General features: G+C 34.4%; 1 protein-coding gene across 1 annotated transcript in view; it reads right to left on the bottom strand.

Annotated features, from left to right (window-relative positions):
• SNX29 (sorting nexin 29) overlaps nucleotides 1–19,617 on the bottom strand; it is a gene marked incomplete at its 5' end in the record, with an annotated part of 136,770 nt that overhangs the window by 86,304 nt on the left and 30,849 nt on the right. Inside the window, 3 exons of the mRNA XM_009281701.1 lie at nucleotides 2,962–3,044; nucleotides 13,443–13,571; nucleotides 14,836–14,899. Of these exons, the coding sequence (XP_009279976.1) occupies nucleotides 2,962–3,044; nucleotides 13,443–13,571; nucleotides 14,836–14,899 (276 nt within the window). The remainder of the gene's footprint in view (nucleotides 1–2,961; nucleotides 3,045–13,442; nucleotides 13,572–14,835; nucleotides 14,900–19,617) is intronic.

Raw genomic sequence — 19,617 nt, 5'->3', positions numbered from 1 at the left:
TGACACAGTTCTGACTCTTGGGCAATTTTTTTATAATCACATTTGCTGAGTGGTTTTTTGTTTTTTTAAGTCACCGAAAGGCGAAGTATTATGCTGAGTTTCATTTATCATTTTAGGAAACTACTTAAAAGCCATACTCAATAACATCTGATCAGATTATTGTAGCAAACGTGGATTCTTCTCTATAGTCATAAAAATAACAGCAGAAGCTCAATTTATTTTGACTCTTTCAAAATAGTTTCACAGAAAGTCTAAACACAGTGTTCTAAAATCTACAATACATTTAAAACTTTTGTTTTGGTATCATTTGGAAGAAGATAACCATTGTTGAAATTACTCATTATGATAACATAGGGCAGCAGTGAAATTAGTTGTACGCAACAGTTTATGCCTCCCTGATGAAGGCAATTTCCTAACATTACAGCAAAAGAGGACAGCTGGGAGTTTTCCAAGTTTAAACAGATCAGAACTCTATGTCCCTGTCTACATGTAAGGCTAGTTAGAAGTCAAGAACCTTAACCTGTAAGTGTGTAAATTAATACATAAGAAACCAACTTAAACTTAACTAAACTTAACTTAAAATGACAAAAGCAGAGAAAACAGTAGTTTCTTCATCCTATTTTCTTCACAAAATTGTCACAATCTCAGAACACAGTAATAAAACAGGTCTTGTAAATATACTCTGTAATCCTTTTAAAGATGTAAGCTAATTAAGAACAAAATGACTTAATACAAGTTGTTACGGTCACTTTAAGTTATACCACAACTGGAATTCAATAATTTGCCTGAAGTTACACAATTATATATGTACTGAAAAGTACAAATAGCTCTTTCTAATAATGCAAATATTCTTAATTATGAAGGCTCACATCTGAAAAATAGGAATGCCTACGATGAGATACTGCAAGTTATGTATATAAACCATGGGTGCAATAGTTTCTATAAATCTGGTAAAGGAAAAAAACTTCTTTGTTTCACTCTCCTTTTTTGAAGTGTATCTAAACATATTAGTTCTCAGGGATTGTTTACATGCTTAAGTACTTTTTTGAGTCAGAGGCCCCAGTGCTACTGAAAATTTCACATAAATCTCCAATGGCAGCTAAGAAAAAAAAAATTTGGTTTTATAAAAATACAATATGTGAAGTTAAAATATAAGAAAATATATTACAAATAGTGCATGTGGCTGAAATTTATTCTGGTCACTAATGATAAATATTACAGAAAATTACTGTGGATTTATTAAATATCCTTTGAGCATAAAGCATACATGTATTCATTTTTAGAAATGTTGGTACTGTTCCATCCCCCTTTTTCATCTATAAAATCTGACCATCCTACTCAGTTTCTATTCTTATCACTCACTAATTTGCATAATTTTAACATGGCAGAATATAGCTAGCCTAGGAATATTTTTTTTTCTTTTCCTATAATTACACTCATCATGGAAACTGTCAGTATCTAATGAAGGATAATTTCTGCTATTATAAGAAGCTTAAGCAATGGTTTTCATGAATAATTCTTAATATGAATCACTACACTCCAGCGAAGTCGGAAGTAAAAACGTGTTCTCACTAACAAAAATCCTTTTAAGGATGAATGAAGTTTTCAAACTGCAAGTAAGTATAGTGACTAGCCCTTAAGAGCAGAATTCATGAGTATTCATTCATACAGCCACTTATACGACCACAATATTGACCAAAAAAAAAAAGACAGATGGTGCCAATTTCTGAAAAGCCACCTCATCTCTCAAAACACCTTCTGTAGTCAGTGGAAATACAGGTTGCGCCAGAAGACGATTCAGGATCAAGACTCCAATTCATCCTGTCATGGACACTTCTATCACCACTGAAGAAAACCAGGTCATACTGCTGGTAACTCGTTATCTTTCAAATATAAAATCTTCTCCTTACAGTCAGAACAACTTAGCAAAGAAAGTGCAATGTCTGGTCTTAATACAGAGTCTATTTCAAATAGTCTGCAAATACAGATCGCCAAAACAACACTAACAGTATAATCTAGAGATACTAAATTTTCTCTCCTCAAAATAATTATTCTTATGTTCCAATAGCACATTAATTCACAGATTATTTCTTAAATTAAATTTTCATCTGATAGCTTTTTCTGGAAAGTTTCTTATTGAAAAAAGTAAGACTACCACATCTACCAGAAAATGCTCTGTAAAAATAAGTACAAAAATCTACATCGGTATTTTTCTCAAAAGGAAAAGATATCAAATATGTTATTTTCACTATTGGGAGATATTACTCTACCATGATTGGAAGAGATGAATAGGGCTTATAATTATGTCTTGCTAATGCCACTTTCATGTAAATGATTTCATTTGTTTTGGCGAAGACTCAGCAAGGAAAGCAAAGATTTCTTGATTGTTTCTACTCTGCAGTAATTTGATAGTATGCCATGATATAACATTCTTTTTGTTTGGTCTCAATCTGCATTACAAAACTGTTCACACAAAAGCAAATAGCCCAGTCAGAGATGCATCAGGGACAGTTCTCAGAAACAGAACTGTCATCTTTTCAGATGCTGGTATTTTCCAACAGGGGTAGGGCTGATGTCACTGGGTAGCATGTGGAAGCGTGAACCATGTCCCCAGCCACACTAGGATTGTTCTGTGTGGCTGAAGTGTTGGTTATGGACCAGAGCTTGCATAGTATTGGGTGGTTGGTTATCTACAGAGATCCATTCCAGGATCAATCAGAAAAAAGAAAAAAAAAAAAAGAAAAAAAAAAGGCAGATTCTTGTAAACCAGAGACATGGTTGTTTACTGGTTATTCTTTCATTGTCAGTTTTCATACAAGTCCCTGAGTCACTTCCATCATTTGGTTACTATACCTATGCCTCCAATAAACTCTGTCTCAATGGTAGCATACAGAAAAACAAACCCTGTGCATGGATTATTCCCCCCCCCCCCCCCTTTCTTTTCTTTCATTTTATCCTTACATTCCACTGTTTGACCTTCTCTTCTGAGCATCTGGACAGCACCTACATACTTCTTAAGTTGCACTTTTAGCACCTCATTTTCTCTGTTGATAAAAAGAACAGAATAAATAAATATTATTTTTTTCTCAAAATAGAGGAAAGTCCATTTCAATGGAAACAAACATACTACCTGTAATAATAAGCTTTATATGAGTTGTGTCATCAACATGGAAAAAAAGTAATGACTTACACATTAAATAATACATCAACAGCAGAGTACCAGGAAAACTAGTTTTCCAGGGCCACATAAACACATCAGTGAAACAGATTATCTCATAATCAAAAACTTTTCATTAATTGTTTAATTTAGATTTTTCTATACTATGCTACATTGATGGCAGAAAAATGATACAGTCTATCTAAATCAACAGTCGATTAAAAAAATAAGGATGGGATACTAGACAAGGAAATTCAGAATGGCCAGTATAAAATTAGATAATCATTTTACTAGCTGTCTAAGTATTTTATTACAAGCAAATAAGAATTCAGCTTTAGAAACAGACTTTATCATTGTAAGAAAATGCCAACACTTCAGCAACAATATTCAAGGTAAAAGTTTTCCACATACCATACCACATACCTAAACAAAAACTGTAAGAGAAGAAATTAAGTTAATCCCTTTGACTATTATATTTCAGTGCCTGTGCCTGTCTCATTTTTCTTTGGAAAGTACAAGTATTCAAACCAGGTACTATCATAGCTCCACCTAACAACATTAAGCACCTTAGTTTATATTTGGGGGGAAATAAAAAGGATTCTAACTGATTGAATTTTAAACAAAGCTGACAAATCACATGTCTGAAAATTCAATTATCTGTCTAAGCCCATTCAGTTAACCAAGTATGACAGAAGTATTTACACAGAAGAAACATAACTAAAATGTGTTGCAAGAGAGTGAATTCAGACAACTTTTACTCTTCTTTAAGAAAATATCAGGGGTGAAATACATAGTTGCCACAGGTGTAGCATGTAACATCACACACAAGAAACCCACAACTGGTTAGAGAGAAGAGAGAACATGGGCAGGTCAAAATCATGCCAGAGGAGCGGTACAAGCTCTAGGAATTATGAAACCCTAGATACATAACAGATTACAGAAAGCTGTAAACATATTATACACAAAAAGGTAGGCATATTATTTATGTGAATTTATTTAAGAATGAGAAGTATTCAGAAACACATGCAAATATGTTTGATGGTCCTCATCATACTACATATATAAATACACACACACAAAATATATATGTTATACACACACAAACTGCTGTTGTGAGCAATGCCATATTTATATATAAAAACCCTAGACTGGTACTATATTCATATTTCTATGGATTTCAAATCAGTTTTCTGAACTATGTAACCTCAATTTTATTCAGTCCTTTAGTAGGAAGTTGCTAAATAATTGAGAAGAAACTATTGATTACCCAACTATCAAATTTTAACAAAGTCCTTGATGATTTTATGCATTTTACGATACTTTTCATTTCCTAGACTACAAAGAACAAGTCAGTTTTTCTACCAGAGATGGATTATAATATATTAAAACAAGTCTAAATAATTCATTCATGAAAAAAAATACTTATATGACAGCTAGACAAAAAGATTTCTCACCAGAAGCGTAAATATATCTGCATGGAAATAACTATGTATAATTACAATATATTGAGTTTAGGATTCTCAGGATTCTCATGAAATACTCATACACCATCTTGTTGCTACATTTGAGAATAGACTCAGTGCCTTCTTGTCTGTACTGAGACAGCATAAAAAAAAAGCAAAACATTTTTTACTATTGTGCCTATCAACTTAAAATCGACACAGTACAGATGAACTTCAGAAAGACTTTAATTCACTTAAGGTTTTTGATACAAGACTGAAACTCAAAGCAGGATACTATGGCCCAGTCACAATTTTCTAATATGCCTCTTCATCATCTTATTACTTCTCATTCTTGGACATCTCTTTCTCATTACTACTATTTAGCTAGATTCCAAAGAGGGCCCATCCTGATATATATGAATTTATATAGCTCTTTTTATCAGAGCATGTTTAAAAAAAAAATTAGCAAGCACTCACTAAAGTCTTTAATGACTTCAAGAGGCATTATATCAGATATTCATAACAAGTATTTTATAGGAGGAGAAACTCCTGTATAGAGTTAAGGGTCAGATTTGCAGAAATTCTTGTCCAGCTGACCCAACAGTACTACCTATTGTTGAGGATGTTAAATACTTCTATGTGAAGGCCCCAGCTTTACTTTTGCAACTTTTCCAAACTTTACCACCTAACTTGAAGCAAAACTGCTAGCCTGTTATGAGACTAGTGATAAACACAATGCTTTCAGCATCTTTTGAAGTGCTTCAAACATTTCCACATTCTGTGCTGAAGAATAAGTGACAAGACTGCAAGTACAGGTTGAAAGGGATAGAGAAAAAAGAAAGAAAAAAAAAATCAGGCTGAAATACATGGGAAAACAAAGACAGAGAACTATGCCACTAAAAGCACACCCATCTCCAAAACCTCAATTATAACAAATTACCCTGCCTGATCATTTCTCCTATGTTAATAAGTAGGCTGAAAGACAGCATGATAATATGTCATTTTACCCTATATCAGCTCAATGATAAGAGGATGACAATCTAGCATTCCTACAAATTACTCTTTTTGCTCAAACGGCACAGGTCTAGTGTGTGTTGTTGATTAAGCTTTATACCACTGGTGATTACTCATGCAGAACAATGATACAAGACATACTTTTCCTTGATTGATTATAAAACTAGGAAACTGCACATTAAGAGCTACATTGAAAAAAATACTAAGGTTTGAAATGCAATCACACACACACAAAAAAAAAAGGATTTAAAGCATCCTATGAAACCAGAATTTAACTCCTCCCCAGGTCTCTTTATGATTTATTATTATTTGGGTACATACAAGAAGCAGATTAGCAGAACATCTTTGAAGCTTTATGTCTTCAAGACAAAGAAAAAAACATATGCATTTCCCCACTTTTTTTTCCTTAAGACAAAGTTAGTTTCTGATAGAGCAGAGCACATTTATCTCCAAAATCTCTCCAAAAGCATGACTAGAGAAATACAAACACATTTAAATACAGCAACTTCTAAATGCCACACATCTATAACAGCAGGATAAATTTTATTCCATCTGAAGCTTTTTCAAGCGACTGTATGAGTTTCTCCATAGCTCTGTGACTATTCTCCAAAGAAAACCAGATAAAGGTATTTCCACGTTCCAATAAACACTTTATTTACAAGCTAATACAGTAAGGATCAACCTTTTTTAGCAGAGTATATTTTATTCTATAGCACTTTCATCCAGTGAAATTCCTTAAGAGGTAACTAAACTCTGTGGTTAGCTTTTTGCTTTAGTACTTTTCCTGAAGATAAATCACAATATTACAAAATTATGTGTATCCACTCTCAGCCATTAACAATGTCTTTGCTTAAAACCAGAGGAAAAATACAATACTAATTATGGTAATGAATCAGTACATAACAACAACTGCATAACAACAACTGATGCAAAGAGAATAGGAATGTAAGCGTCAAAACCTTAAATGGTGATACATGAGTAACTTCTATCAGTTCTCTAAAATGGAAGATACCACCTCATAAAATCCCTAAAATTGAAAGAATTTCTATTCTCAGACATACTTGAAAATTCACCAGAAACCACTGTATGTATTCACAAATTATAGGAAAAATCTTAAGCATCCTACTAAACTCCTGTACTGAAACCAAAGTCAAAGAAAGGAAAAACATTCAGTAAATTTCTTTCAAGAACATGCATATGGTCAGGGCTTGTTTATACACCAATAGGTGACTGGCATTACTAGTGTACGGTATCCTTTCTGCCAAAGCTATGAAATAAAACATTAATAGTAAAGGATTTACTTTTCAATGGCAATATTTAGTGACATTGATCATACTACTACAGAAACAAAATATTGTTTTAGTGAAATTTTCTTTAAATATTCATGAATGCTACACAGCCACGGAACACCTTAGCAACAACAAATCTGCTTATTTATTATCTTTTTTGGAAAACTATCTGGAATGACAAGAAATGATGAATTATATAATAAATGTAAGTTGTCAAATACCTTTAATTCCCTGCCTAATTTTGAAGCAAAAATAATTACACTTCCTCTCAATTTTATTATTTAAAAATTAGCATTTAAAGAAACACTGCCTAAAGAAAATCAAAACTACTGTAAGAATGATAATTTTTTTTTAGCAGCATAGAACAAGTTCGCATTTTGGGAAACATATACCTGACTTTTATGTATATAATAAATGAAAAGACAGCATGTAATATTACTGATAAATGCATATCCTCACCAACAAGTTAATTCATGCCAGGAAAAGTAGCAACTGTTCCCTAAGGACTCTCATACCGAGAGGATGAATGTAACAGGATAACAAGCAGCATGTTCTCACATCAAAGGGAGGAAAGCGTGGAAGAGAGATGCTATTCATATGGAACACAGCAGTAGATCAGCCCCCCTGCTGGGACTTCTGCTGTATTCTTGGAGAAGGACCAAGGCCCCGCAGGTGAAATCTCCCCCGCCTCCCTTGTGCTATAGCATCCCTTTTAAAAACTATCATTATGGGGGAACAAGGGGAGTTGAAGGAAGTTGGGTTATTTTCCAGTAATGTCCACAAAGTTTCTGTGACAGAGTGTTATGCTTATTGAGGCATGTATATATACACCAAGCACAGTTAAGGTCTACCATGCAAGTCAAATTAGGTGCATCTTATGTTCATCAAAATAAGATTTCTGGCTGTTAATACAAATTAATACCAGTAAGAAACTCTTTTATAAAATCTGACTTCCAAAAATTGTATTAAAAGATTAAAGAACAATATGCCTTTAAGTTACGATTTTTGTTGCAGAGGAAGAGGCCTTATAGGACTTACTTTCCTATACCTTAACAGGAAAAAAAAAAAAAAAAAACACAAACCACCACCACACAACTGCTTCTTGAAAAAGATACAAAAATTTCTCTAGGGCTTCTGTAAAATGAGCATAGTAACAAAAGAATTTGAAAAAGAGTAGTTTCTCATATATCTCAACTATAGTGGCCTGAAAAATACTGTAATTAAGTTTCTGGCACAAACATCAGATACGAACAAGTGCTTTCTGTGGAGCTTACTCCTAAAATGTGTCTTATTTCTAAATTCAGGCTTACCAAAAAAAATCAAAACAAACAAAAAAACCCCAAACCAAACCAAACAAAAAACCCACACAAAATCCAACAGATGTCTATGTCTTGATAAAAAACCTTAGTGTTTTAGAAAACACTATAAAGGTACCAAATCTCCAAATAATAAAAAAGCTTTCTGTGGAGCTTACTCCTAAAATGTGTCTTATTTCTAAATTCAGGCTTACCAAAAAAAATCAAAACAAACAAAAAAACCCCAAACCAAACCAAACAAAAAACCCACACAAAATCCAACAGATGTCTATGTCTTGATAAAAAACCTTAGTGTTTTAGAAAACACTATAAAGGTACCAAATCTCCAAATAATAAAAAATTATGCATGAATCTTGAGCATTAATTGACATAAACAGTGTACTGCAAGAATATGTAGAATCTATATACAGAGGTTGGGCTAGATGACTTCCAGAGATGTCTTCCAACCTGAATTATCCTATGATCCTCCTATTAGGAGGTGCAAGATCACAATTAATTGTAATCATATATACCCTAAATGAAATAAGAAAAATGAGAACCATTACTCAAAGAAGTGGAAGTTGAACCATATACAATATAATGAGATTATAGTATAAAACCAATCTCTGAAAATACTGTAACGAGGAATAATGCGATAAACTTAACTGCTTGTCATGAAAGACAAACACCATATGCATGATAAACTGAAAACTATTCTCATGATAGCTTCACAACACAGACTGTGTTCAAACCTAAATTATGAAAGGGCTCTATCTTAGCATTGATATCACACCTGAAAAGGCAAAAAAATGGCTTTGTGGATAAGAAATATGAGGAAGTTGTTTATCTTATGAAATAACGTATCTCACTCTTTTTATAAAATGTTTTTGTAACTTGTGACATGTCACCAACTAAGCAGGAAAAAAAAAAATCATTTAATATAGGAATATTCAAATTAGTTTTCACAAGCAGAGACAAGAGATATTTTTTCCTGTCTCTAAGAAGCTGCTTAAGGTAAGTGATGCAATCATTTCAAGATGCACAACACATTATTTCACCCATCACTGGAGCACTACGGCTCTGAATGAAGCGTTGTAAACCAGATTAATATAAAAGGCCAAATCCAAAAGCAATGTGGCTTAAATAACACATACGCTAGATAAGAGGAGGCAGATTAGGTTACAGAATGTACAGTAAACAGAAGGTACATAAAAGTGTAAGATAAAGTATAGTCAAATTCTCATCCCCCATTTCCCTACACAGTGCATTATCATCTTCTCTTTCTATCTGCTTTTCTTGCTACAAAGCCTGTCCTTTGTAAAATGCTTTTCCCCAACATTTCTGAATACTCTAAGAATATGCAATCTGAGATTATCCAATTTCACAGTCAACTTCAATAAATTTCTTTGCCTCACAAAGGGATGTAATAGTATTCCATACAGAAAAAAGAATCTCAATTTAAAAACTTTAGCATTGCCAAGAAGCCACTGGCACAATACGTCCATGCAATTTGAGACAGGCTCATTGACAAGGGGAAGGGAAAAAAAAAAAAAAAAAAGGAAAACAACAAAAAAACAGTTTACAAAATTATATTAGGGAGTCTATTTAGTCTATTCCATCCAAAGGCTAGGAAACAGGTTGAATGCTGAGACTGCTCCTTTTGAAACAATATCATAACTGTATGAAAGAGCTATTCAAATACTTCACATGGAAGAATGAGATTACCACTACTTGAAACTAAAATGACCTAAGAATTTTTCCATTTTTCAAAGAGAACTTAGGAAACTCAAGAAAATTTCTCTAAGTAAGCTAGCATTTTGTCTAGGAGACCAGAGACTCTTCGGAGAGTCTAGGAGACCAGCTGAATGAATCAATTTTTGAGATATCCAGAAGTAATAATTTCAACACTGACTGATGTGTCACTGAAATTTGTGTTCTCAAAGCCTTGAGGAAGATACTTACGTCAGATTCTTCACAAGAGCTTTAGGGACACACATAAATATCAGCTCTCATAATCCGAAGCATAATAGTTCATCAAATTACAATAGTCAGATTGTTACTGAATGATTTTCCTTGTCTTAAGATGTTCAGAATATTACAATTGAGGAAGTTTTTCTACTCTATTCATGTGACCAATTGTTTTCAAGGTTAACAGTGAGATTTCACTATTACAAAATATCTGAAACTTAGTATCCTCTCACTCACCTAGCGTATCATGCAGCACTTACAAAGCATTTCCAAAATTTTTGTTATTTCAAATTCTTCAAATTATTCAGCTTGCCCAAATTCCTGGTTTAAAAAGTTATTTATTAAAAAAAATGTACTACTCTTACTATTGCAGCAGCATCACCTACAGTGTACAAAGTGAACCAACGAAAGAATTTAGAAGAAAAACCTATATTCCAAAATACCTATATGCAAAGTTTCTTACATGCTAGAAAGTGAGTTGCAATGAATCATTGAAGAAATGCATCCAAAGTCCAAAATAACCAGTGGCACAAGAATTTGTTGTACCTAAGCAGCCCCCAACACTGTTTTTATCACGTGACAAGGTAAACTGACTTTGAGAAGAACAATCAACACAACATACCCAGTCTCCGTAGCAATAAGAGAAATGAAACAAACTTGTTCAAAAATAACAAGTTAGTCTAAGCGAGCATCTCTTTAGATCTTGTTATAAAAGCTCCTTATCTATTCTTTAAAAAGGTATGTGCATGACAAATATCTGATTCACCCATATGTCACTGCAAATTCTAAAACTGTGGGGGAAGTGAGTCAAAGAAATATGAATATACAATTCCTATAACCTGAAACGTGAATATTAAATGATGAACTATTTGCATTGTCTCAATTGCCCTACATCACATGAATGTCAAACCCACTTATGCATATCGCTCCCTCCCTCAAAGTTAGTAGTTCTGTTTGATGTGTCATCAGAAGCAGAATTAGTAACGTTCTAAATACTTTTTTTTTTTTTTTAAAGAAAGCTTTATATTTATCATTTTCAGATACTAGTTCTGCTATGCAATAAAAACCTTATAGGAATTTCAGCTGTGGTACTTCACAATTGCCACTAAGCACCCTGCCTGCACATGCAGAAAACAAACACTTCTCTCTGTGATAAGGCACAGATTACTAATCTTATTTAACATTTGGGATAGGTTTGTTGTTTACTATACATGTGAATCATCCCCAAGATCTTAGGCATCATAGGTTACTCTAGCACTTGTTTAGAATTGTAAGAAGAAAATCACACTATTACAGCTGCATTTACCTTCAAAAGTCTTTCTTAAGCTAAATCACATTTAGACAAGGGGAGGGTTAAAATTCTTTTCTTTCAGCATAGCTGTGGCACAAAGTCAAACTGGAGGCAAGTCCTACTTGGGGCCAATGTTGTTTAACACCTTCGTCAATGACCTGGATGCTGGGACAGAGTGCACCCTCAGCAAGTTCACAGACAATACAAAACTGGGGAGCAGCTGATACACTGGATGGTTGTGCTGCCATTCAGAGGGACCTGGGCAGGCTGGAGAATTGGACTCGGACAAATCCCTTGAAGTTCAACAAGGGGAAATGCAAAGTCCTGCATATGGGGAGGAATAGCCCTAGGCACTCATACATGCTGGGGACTGGAAAGCACCTCTGCAGAAAAGGATCCGGGAGTCCTGGTGGACAACAAGCTGACCACAAGCCAGCAATGCCCCCTTCGCAGCAAGGAAAGCCAACAAGAGCATCTTGCACCACATTAGGAAGAGCCTTGCCAATGGGTCACTGCCAAAAACATTGCCCAGAGGGGCTGTGGAGTCTCCATCTGTGGAGATATTCAAAACCTGACTGGAAATAGTCCCGAGCAACCTGTTCCAGCTGACCTTCCTTGAGCTAGGGGGAAGCAGTTGCACCACTTCAGAAATTGGTAGTTGATACTGTGTGGCGACAACTGTTGCTTTTGATAGAGTGGTTGATAAAGTGGTCAGCCATGAAAACCTGACAACAGGACAAGAAAAAAAAAATCAGCCTAAGGAAAACAAAGTCATGCTTAAATAATCAGATATAAGGAAGACAGACCAGATGGAAATGTCACTGAAGAGGATGGATAATCCATTCTTTACTGCTTACACACACAAGGGTACATACGGAAGGGTATCTGTGTCAGCAGCAGTTGTCACTGACATATTCTATATAACTGAAAGCAATAAAGACAAAAATATTCCGACTCAATTTAAATGACACTAGGACCACTCGGCACAATTTCTACTGACTGAAGTAAGAACTTGCTGGGAGGAGAGGGGTCCCCATACTAATCTCAGAGTGGAACTATATAAGACATCTACCTGAGGAAATACTGTAGAGAAATATTAAAATGAAATAGTCTCCAAAACAAGTCCTCACTGGCTCCAGGTCTGACCTAGAATCCCAACAATCTAGCTTCTGTATTTTTGAAAAAAACTATGTTTTACGCATGCACCAAAGCAGCCATTTCCACTACTAAAATGAGCGTTTCATTATTCTAGGACAGCAACATCAGTCTGTTCACAATAAACATTGACACGGTGTTTCTGTTCCCCTCCCCGCCCCCTTATATTTAAAAGCTGTATCAGATTTGAGGTTTGGAAAATACTGTTTGCAGACAGTGCTAGGTACTTCAACAACATTAAGAATATCATATATCCAATAGAAGGAAAAACCCCAGGACCTTGATATTGTAATTTGTTCCAGACTGGGCACACAGCTATACCAAGAAACCCCCAAATATCAAGTAAAATAGAAATGAATTAAAAAAAGAAAAAAGGGAAGGGGGGTAGAACTGGACAAAACAGATATATGAAGAGAGAAAAGTCTTCTTATATTTACCTTACACGTACATGTATTCCTTTGTATCTAGTCTCATTATCTAATTCCTCTGGAGCTGGGTTTTATGTTTTATTAATACTTTAAACTCTCACTTACACCTAACAAAGTAACGGTGGTTTTATTAATACTTTAAACTCTCACTTACTGTTAACACCTAACAAAACAAAAAACACAAACCCATTAAATTTGACAGAAAATCTTCCAAAGGCTTTTTGGAAGCCAAAAGGCTTTTTTCAGCTTAAATTCAACTGAAGTCCATGGGATTTTTAGTCCTAAATCACTTATGTTCCTCTGAAAACTAAACTACTTGAAAATTATTTTTTCTTGTATGCAGAATTTTTTATTCCCTTGTTCCACTACTGTTACTTTTTATGATACTTTCAGCACTTCTTACCGTGCCAAGGCTTGGACTTTCATGGCATGTCGCTCTTCCTGTTCTGCTACTTTCCTTCTCCAGTTGTCCATTTCCTGCCTTAGCACTGCAGAATGCTCCATCTCTCCATCAAGCAGATTTCTCAGAGATCTGGAAGAAGTCAGCAGCCTCTGTTAGAACACTGCAAACTCTACCTAGTAATTAGAAGATACTCTACGAATCACAGAGTAGGTTGCCTGAATGATACCATTAATGTCACCCTAAAATTTCATTATTCAATGTAATAAATTCACCTGATTTGATTATACAAAGGAAAAAGAACCCAATCAAAACAGTTGTAAGTGCTTACTATTAATTTGTATTACAATCTCATCAACATGCCCAAAGCACAACCTATTATGGTATCTACTGTACCACCACGCAGAAAGAATTTATTATAGAAAACAGCTTATAATCTGGTTTCAGTGCTTCAGTGTAAGTCCATACACCTCAGGAATAATCTATAAGCAATATATTTACTAGCAAGAGCAGGAGAGAGGTGGGGATCTTGTCTCTACTGAGAGCACTGCCACAGACCTCTGTGTAAAACCTTTGATGAGATAGCAAAGGTCAGCATGATGCATAATGGTAAAACCCAAAGCATCCTGGTCCTTCTGCCAAAAAAACCGCAAAGCTGAATGGGGCAGTAACTTGCAATTATGGGAGTGGGGAGGATAAGAGGCAGGAAAATGGGATCAGTTGGTATTCTCGACGTTTAAAAAAAAAAAATTAAAATAGCTATAGAAAAATGTCAATTACCAAAATAGCCCTACTACAGCATAACAACAGTATGTCTTGAATACTTTTGTATTTTCATTCATCTAATGATGTGTTCCAATAGACTAAATAAATACAAAGTAGGTTTAATAGCATTTTAAATAAGTAACTTATCATTTTTACATTTACATCATCATTTTGCCCCAATTGAACATAAAGACACTCACAAATGCCAGCCACTTTCAGCGCACCATTGTTAGCTATCCTACATCACTTCTGCACCAGAAGGGGAAAAAAGGAAATTTTCTGAATATTTGTATAAGGACAAACTTATACTCATTTGGAAAGCTATCTTAAGAGATCTTAAGAATCTTTTGGCTATAAGTTTTGGTTTTGAAAAAACTACAACTGGCAAAAGCTCCCAAGAAGAAAGAGTTATATGTGATTCGAGTTCAAAGGGAAAAGTTGACCCGCAAACATTATTCTTCAGTATCAACATTTGAATATTGAAGTATTAAGCTTACCTTTCACAGAAAAATAATATACACATCAAAAAGATTACACAAAGATTATGCATAGCTTTACACAAAGGACAGCTTGTATTAAAGAACAAATTTTTTTAAATTATAGTGCTTCTTGACTAGAAAAAGAAAACTACCTATTCTGTTCTTCCAGTTCATCCTTTCTATTCATCATGGCCACAATAGCTTGACGAAGTTCATCTAAAGAGAAGGGACAAAAAAGATTAATTTCTGTGTGTATTTTTGCTCATTTCAGATCTAAAAGTCATGTACATAGTGGCACTAATTCAGCAACACACTTAAGATGATGCCAACATCATTTGCTATTCAGCAAAGCACATAAAAATGCTCTTAATCTCATCACTCATTTGAGCAGTCTTTCAAAAATGGTATTATTTAACACAGTATCAGAAGTATTGATCAAATCAAATTAGTCTGCATCTGGCTTTAATACAAATGTTTACAAGTTTGCCTGTGGCTGCAGCTGTTTTGCTTTAGTCACAGACGTATGGGACAATGCACCTTTTCACTACATGCATATTAATGAGAAACACTGTTACTTGTTTAACTTCTTCAAATTGTTTGTTTTCCTTGCTATAAATTCTGGCACAGGAAATATAACTATTACAGTGAGACCAGAGTAGAGAGAATGTCATTGCTTCTTCATGGCATTTCTTGTCAAGCGCAGTCTTAAAGACTGTCTTAAAGACGATGGGATTTCTGCATCTTGTAATTTCCTATAAAAACCTTTTTATTTCCTATAAATACCTTAAAAAATATTTTCTGTCATTACATCAAGAATAAAAATTTTAAAAAAAAAGTTATGACAGAATTTTAGAATTTTTGAAGACTTCTTTAGGGTTAGGTTTAACACTGATACCAGAGTAGCTGAATACCATACAGAAAAGTGTCAGCTCAAAGCGCTGCAGTTTGGAATTTTTGAAGACTTCTTTAGGGTTAGGTTTAACACTGATACCAGAGTAGCTGAATACCATACAGAAAAGTGTCAGCTCAAAGCGCTGCCTCACCTGGGGTCCTTCTGCTATTATAAAGGTTTTACCATATAACTGTACAGCTGTACTATTACTATTTACTATAAATTTACAGAAAAATATTAGGACTTAATCATCTAATCTAAAACAGATTCTGACTTCCAGATCTTGCATGAATACAAGAAATACAACAGGTCTTCAAAGATTTGAATACATCAGGATGGATATATGTCCTAAACTAGATTTTTTTAAAAATTTCATTAACAATTTCATGTATGTTAACCAATAATTTTATGAGAGCTTCTGCAGGGACACAATTATATTAAAACAGTTAAATGAAATGCTCCTACGTTTATATATAATAAATCAGCCAATTCTGTTCTGCAAGGATTCAAAGCAGATGTCAGCAAAATTTTGTGCTTTTACTGAAAACACACTAACAGAACTGGTATTACGTAATTTCTTCAAGTAAGCAAAGCTATTCAACAATTTTTTTCCCCCTTTACATTCAGTTCACCTATTTACCCATATATTTCTTAATATTTTCTATAGTTACAGAAATTTTTGCCAGTTCAAAAAAACCTTAACATTGTCCTGTGGACCAGATTAAGCCTGCCAAACTCTAGTAGTGGACAAAACATGGAAGTTTTTACTATATCAATCAAATGTATCAGTCAGTGCAGACACCACAATTCCAGTCTGGCACTGGTAATCTGCTGGTAAACCCCCCTTGCAGGATTCAGCAGGGGTCTCATATTGCTTGAAATCAGCCAATCCAATTTCTTCATGCTAGATTTTTTCCAAAACATTTCTGCTTCTTTGGCCATGGAGAAAGTTGACAATTATTTTCCTACCCATTCCACATTACAGCTTGAGAACTAATTGACATTAGCAAGAAACATTTCAGTAGGTCATTAAGAAGGATTTTGCACTCCATTAATTCAGTACAGAAATAATAATTATTTTTCTACAGTAACTTAGCATCTTTAAATGAGTTCTCTATACAGCTATCAAAAAAAAAAAAAAAAATCTTGTAGAAGAGCCAAAAGTGAAATTTGTGGGTATTAAATACTAACACACATAAAAAAAAAAAAAAAAAAAGATCTGCACACTTCTGCTTTCTCCTTCGATAATATTACTTGCATTCAAAACCAAAGCTGTGATTACATGGCTACTTTAATCAGTCCTCCTAAGGCTGTGCTTTCAGCAAAAAGGACATTCCAGCTTGCCTTACCCATCATGGCTACCACCTCCCTTGTTCTGGTACTGGTGTTTATACACACACAGTGTCCTAGCAGGAACTGATCCAGCTCAAAATTGGTTTTGTTTTGTTTTTTTTTTTTCTGCTGGGCTACTTTTCAGACAAGCAGTTGCCAAGTGATCTTACTGTTGAGTTTAATACAGTTGCTGGCATAAGGCACATAGCAGAAAGCAGTCAGGGCAGAACAGAACACCTTTTTAGTCAATAAGGATGAGGAATAAAAAGTGGAATACCCTTTTTGGCAAGAGTAAAGTTCATATTGCATTGAAGTGACAGGTAACTACTGCAATTTAATGGAAAGATTATATATGACAAAATATGCTGTGCTCCATTATTTTCACGACTATTTTTCGAAAGATGGTCTATAATAGCTTCTACTGACTAGCATTTATTTGGGGGTGGAGTGGGGTGGAACCCCACCAAACCCTACATTCCGAGATTTAAGTATTATATTTAGCTATAAAACATCAAACTTGGTGATCATGAAACTCAACACACTTAGTATTCTTTTGGTCATGATGAGACACTGACACTTTGAGGGCAGATTGGAAAGGTTAGGGGTTTTGAGGGTTTTTTGTTTGGGTTTTTCTGTGGTTTGTTGGTGGGGTTTTTTGGCAGTGGAAAATGGTGGGTTGCAACAGTCCTGAAAGAAATAATACACAGTGTTGTGATAATGGACCACAATCCGTCAGCCTACCTGTGAAATAAAAAATTGTTCTAAGGATGAGGAAAATAGAATAATCCAGTAAGTGTTCAAGCCTTGTACAAGTGTACAACACAAGCCAAAAACATCCATAGTAAGCTTTCAGTACAGTAACACTCTACAACAAAATAAAGATCTTCAACTATATAGTTGAATTGAGAATCCTCCTCAAGAAAGCATCAAGCCAATGTAATTTTAAATATTTCAAGAGTGTCATTAAAATATGATAATGCACAATCTGAGTTAGTTGCTATTATTTCTCTGACTCTGAATAAATTAAAGCCGTTGCTACTCAGACAAGTTATTGCAGTGCTGGTTCTGCACTTATGCTGGGGTGACTACTCTACAATAATTGCCTGCATTCATACTCAGTCTGTTTAAATGTGTACTGACTTATTAACATTTAAACAGTGAAGCTGCTATAAATTGTCTCAATTTTTCCAATTTTACCAGCCTACTCAAATTGTAACCTTAACTTGCCTAATAACTTAATCTTCTTTCCCTTATTCCACCCAGAATCTTTTGCATGAGTAGAGAGTTGAAATCCCATCTTCTCTCACTCCCCTCTCCAACACACACATAAGTAAGCAGAGCATGAAAGCAAGATTCTGTGAAAATCAGAAACTTTAATTTCATGATCTTTTGATGCAAGTAACTGAATAGAACTAAAAGGACACCATTCTATTTAATTCACGCATAACATTCAAAACTTTCAAAAATCGTAATTTCTTACTCTCACTTATGCTTCTTGAAAAATTTTAGCAGCATGTCAGAACAGTCAGCTGAATGCAAACAAAGTAAATCCAGTATCATACACTGCAGCAGGTTCACTTCAAATCTGCCGGAACAGCCACAGTTCATAAGCTTTTGTCTGTGTGTTATGCTTGCCTCTGAGATCAGTGTATGATCATAACCTAATTTTTTCAGCAGACTTATTCTCATTCACTGCGTGGGTTAGAGAAATTTTTTTTTTTTTTTTTTTAAATAAAACAGTGGGAGGATGGCCAAGTATACCCACTTGAGAAAACTGTTTGATGTTAGAGTTTACATCCTACTTCTGAACTGCTTTGTGCTTGATATGTCATATATTCTGTATTTTTTTTAAATAAAACAGTGGGAGGATGGCCAAGTATACCCACTTCAGAAAACTGTTTGATGTTAGAGTTTACATCCTACTTCTGAACTGCTTTGTGCTTGATATGTCATTTATATTCTGTAAAGTAACATTAATGGAAAGAGATACACTACTGTTATTAAGGATCAGCTTTCAACACCAACATATTTAAAATTCAAGTGATAATCAGAGTTTCATAAAGACAGATATAATAAGATAACTAGTGAGGTCTTTCAAATTATGTAATCTTAAGAGATATTTTTGCAACAACTTCTTAAAAAAAAGGATTCCCATGTGCAAACCAGTAATTCCAAACCAGGTCTTTCCTTATCAGTAAAAGAAGATAACAAAAATCAAGGCATGTGCTAATTAAATTTTTCATATTAACCCTCACTTTTTAAAACACCAAAAATTATCTTTTATTTGTTGAAAGCAAGTATTTGCTCTAAAACATTTTTTAATTCACTTGCATACTACATGCAAAATCGAGCTTCTATAAAGCTTTTATAAGATCACATTCAGAGCATGAAATATATAAAAAGTGCCATGCTTTAAGAAACACCTGTCAACTTCCCAGCAACCTCCAGAAAAGTCATAAGTTTCATAACTCTTCTGCTGTTTAGCCAAAGATTGGATAAGTATGATTTGCAATCACCTGTTATGAAGAATGAGCTGTAAGTGAAATCATCTCTCAGTGTACACAAGGTCATGCAGCACTCCTCTGCAATCCTGCAGATAGAATATCAGGGTGGGCTGGGAGCAGTCTACAGGAATGATTTTTTTTATTTTCCCGAGTGCAAATTTACACAGATATTTTCAGAGACAAACAAAACTTCCATCTTAAATCAG

This window comes from Aptenodytes forsteri, unplaced genomic scaffold (genome assembly GCF_000699145.1).
Source record: "Aptenodytes forsteri isolate BGI_AS27 unplaced genomic scaffold, ASM69914v1 Scaffold84, whole genome shotgun sequence".
Classification (NCBI taxonomy): domain Eukaryota; kingdom Metazoa; phylum Chordata; class Aves; order Sphenisciformes; family Spheniscidae; genus Aptenodytes; species Aptenodytes forsteri.
The sequence above is the reverse complement of the archived record's forward strand: the minus strand, read 5'-3'. Positions and strand labels throughout refer to the sequence as shown.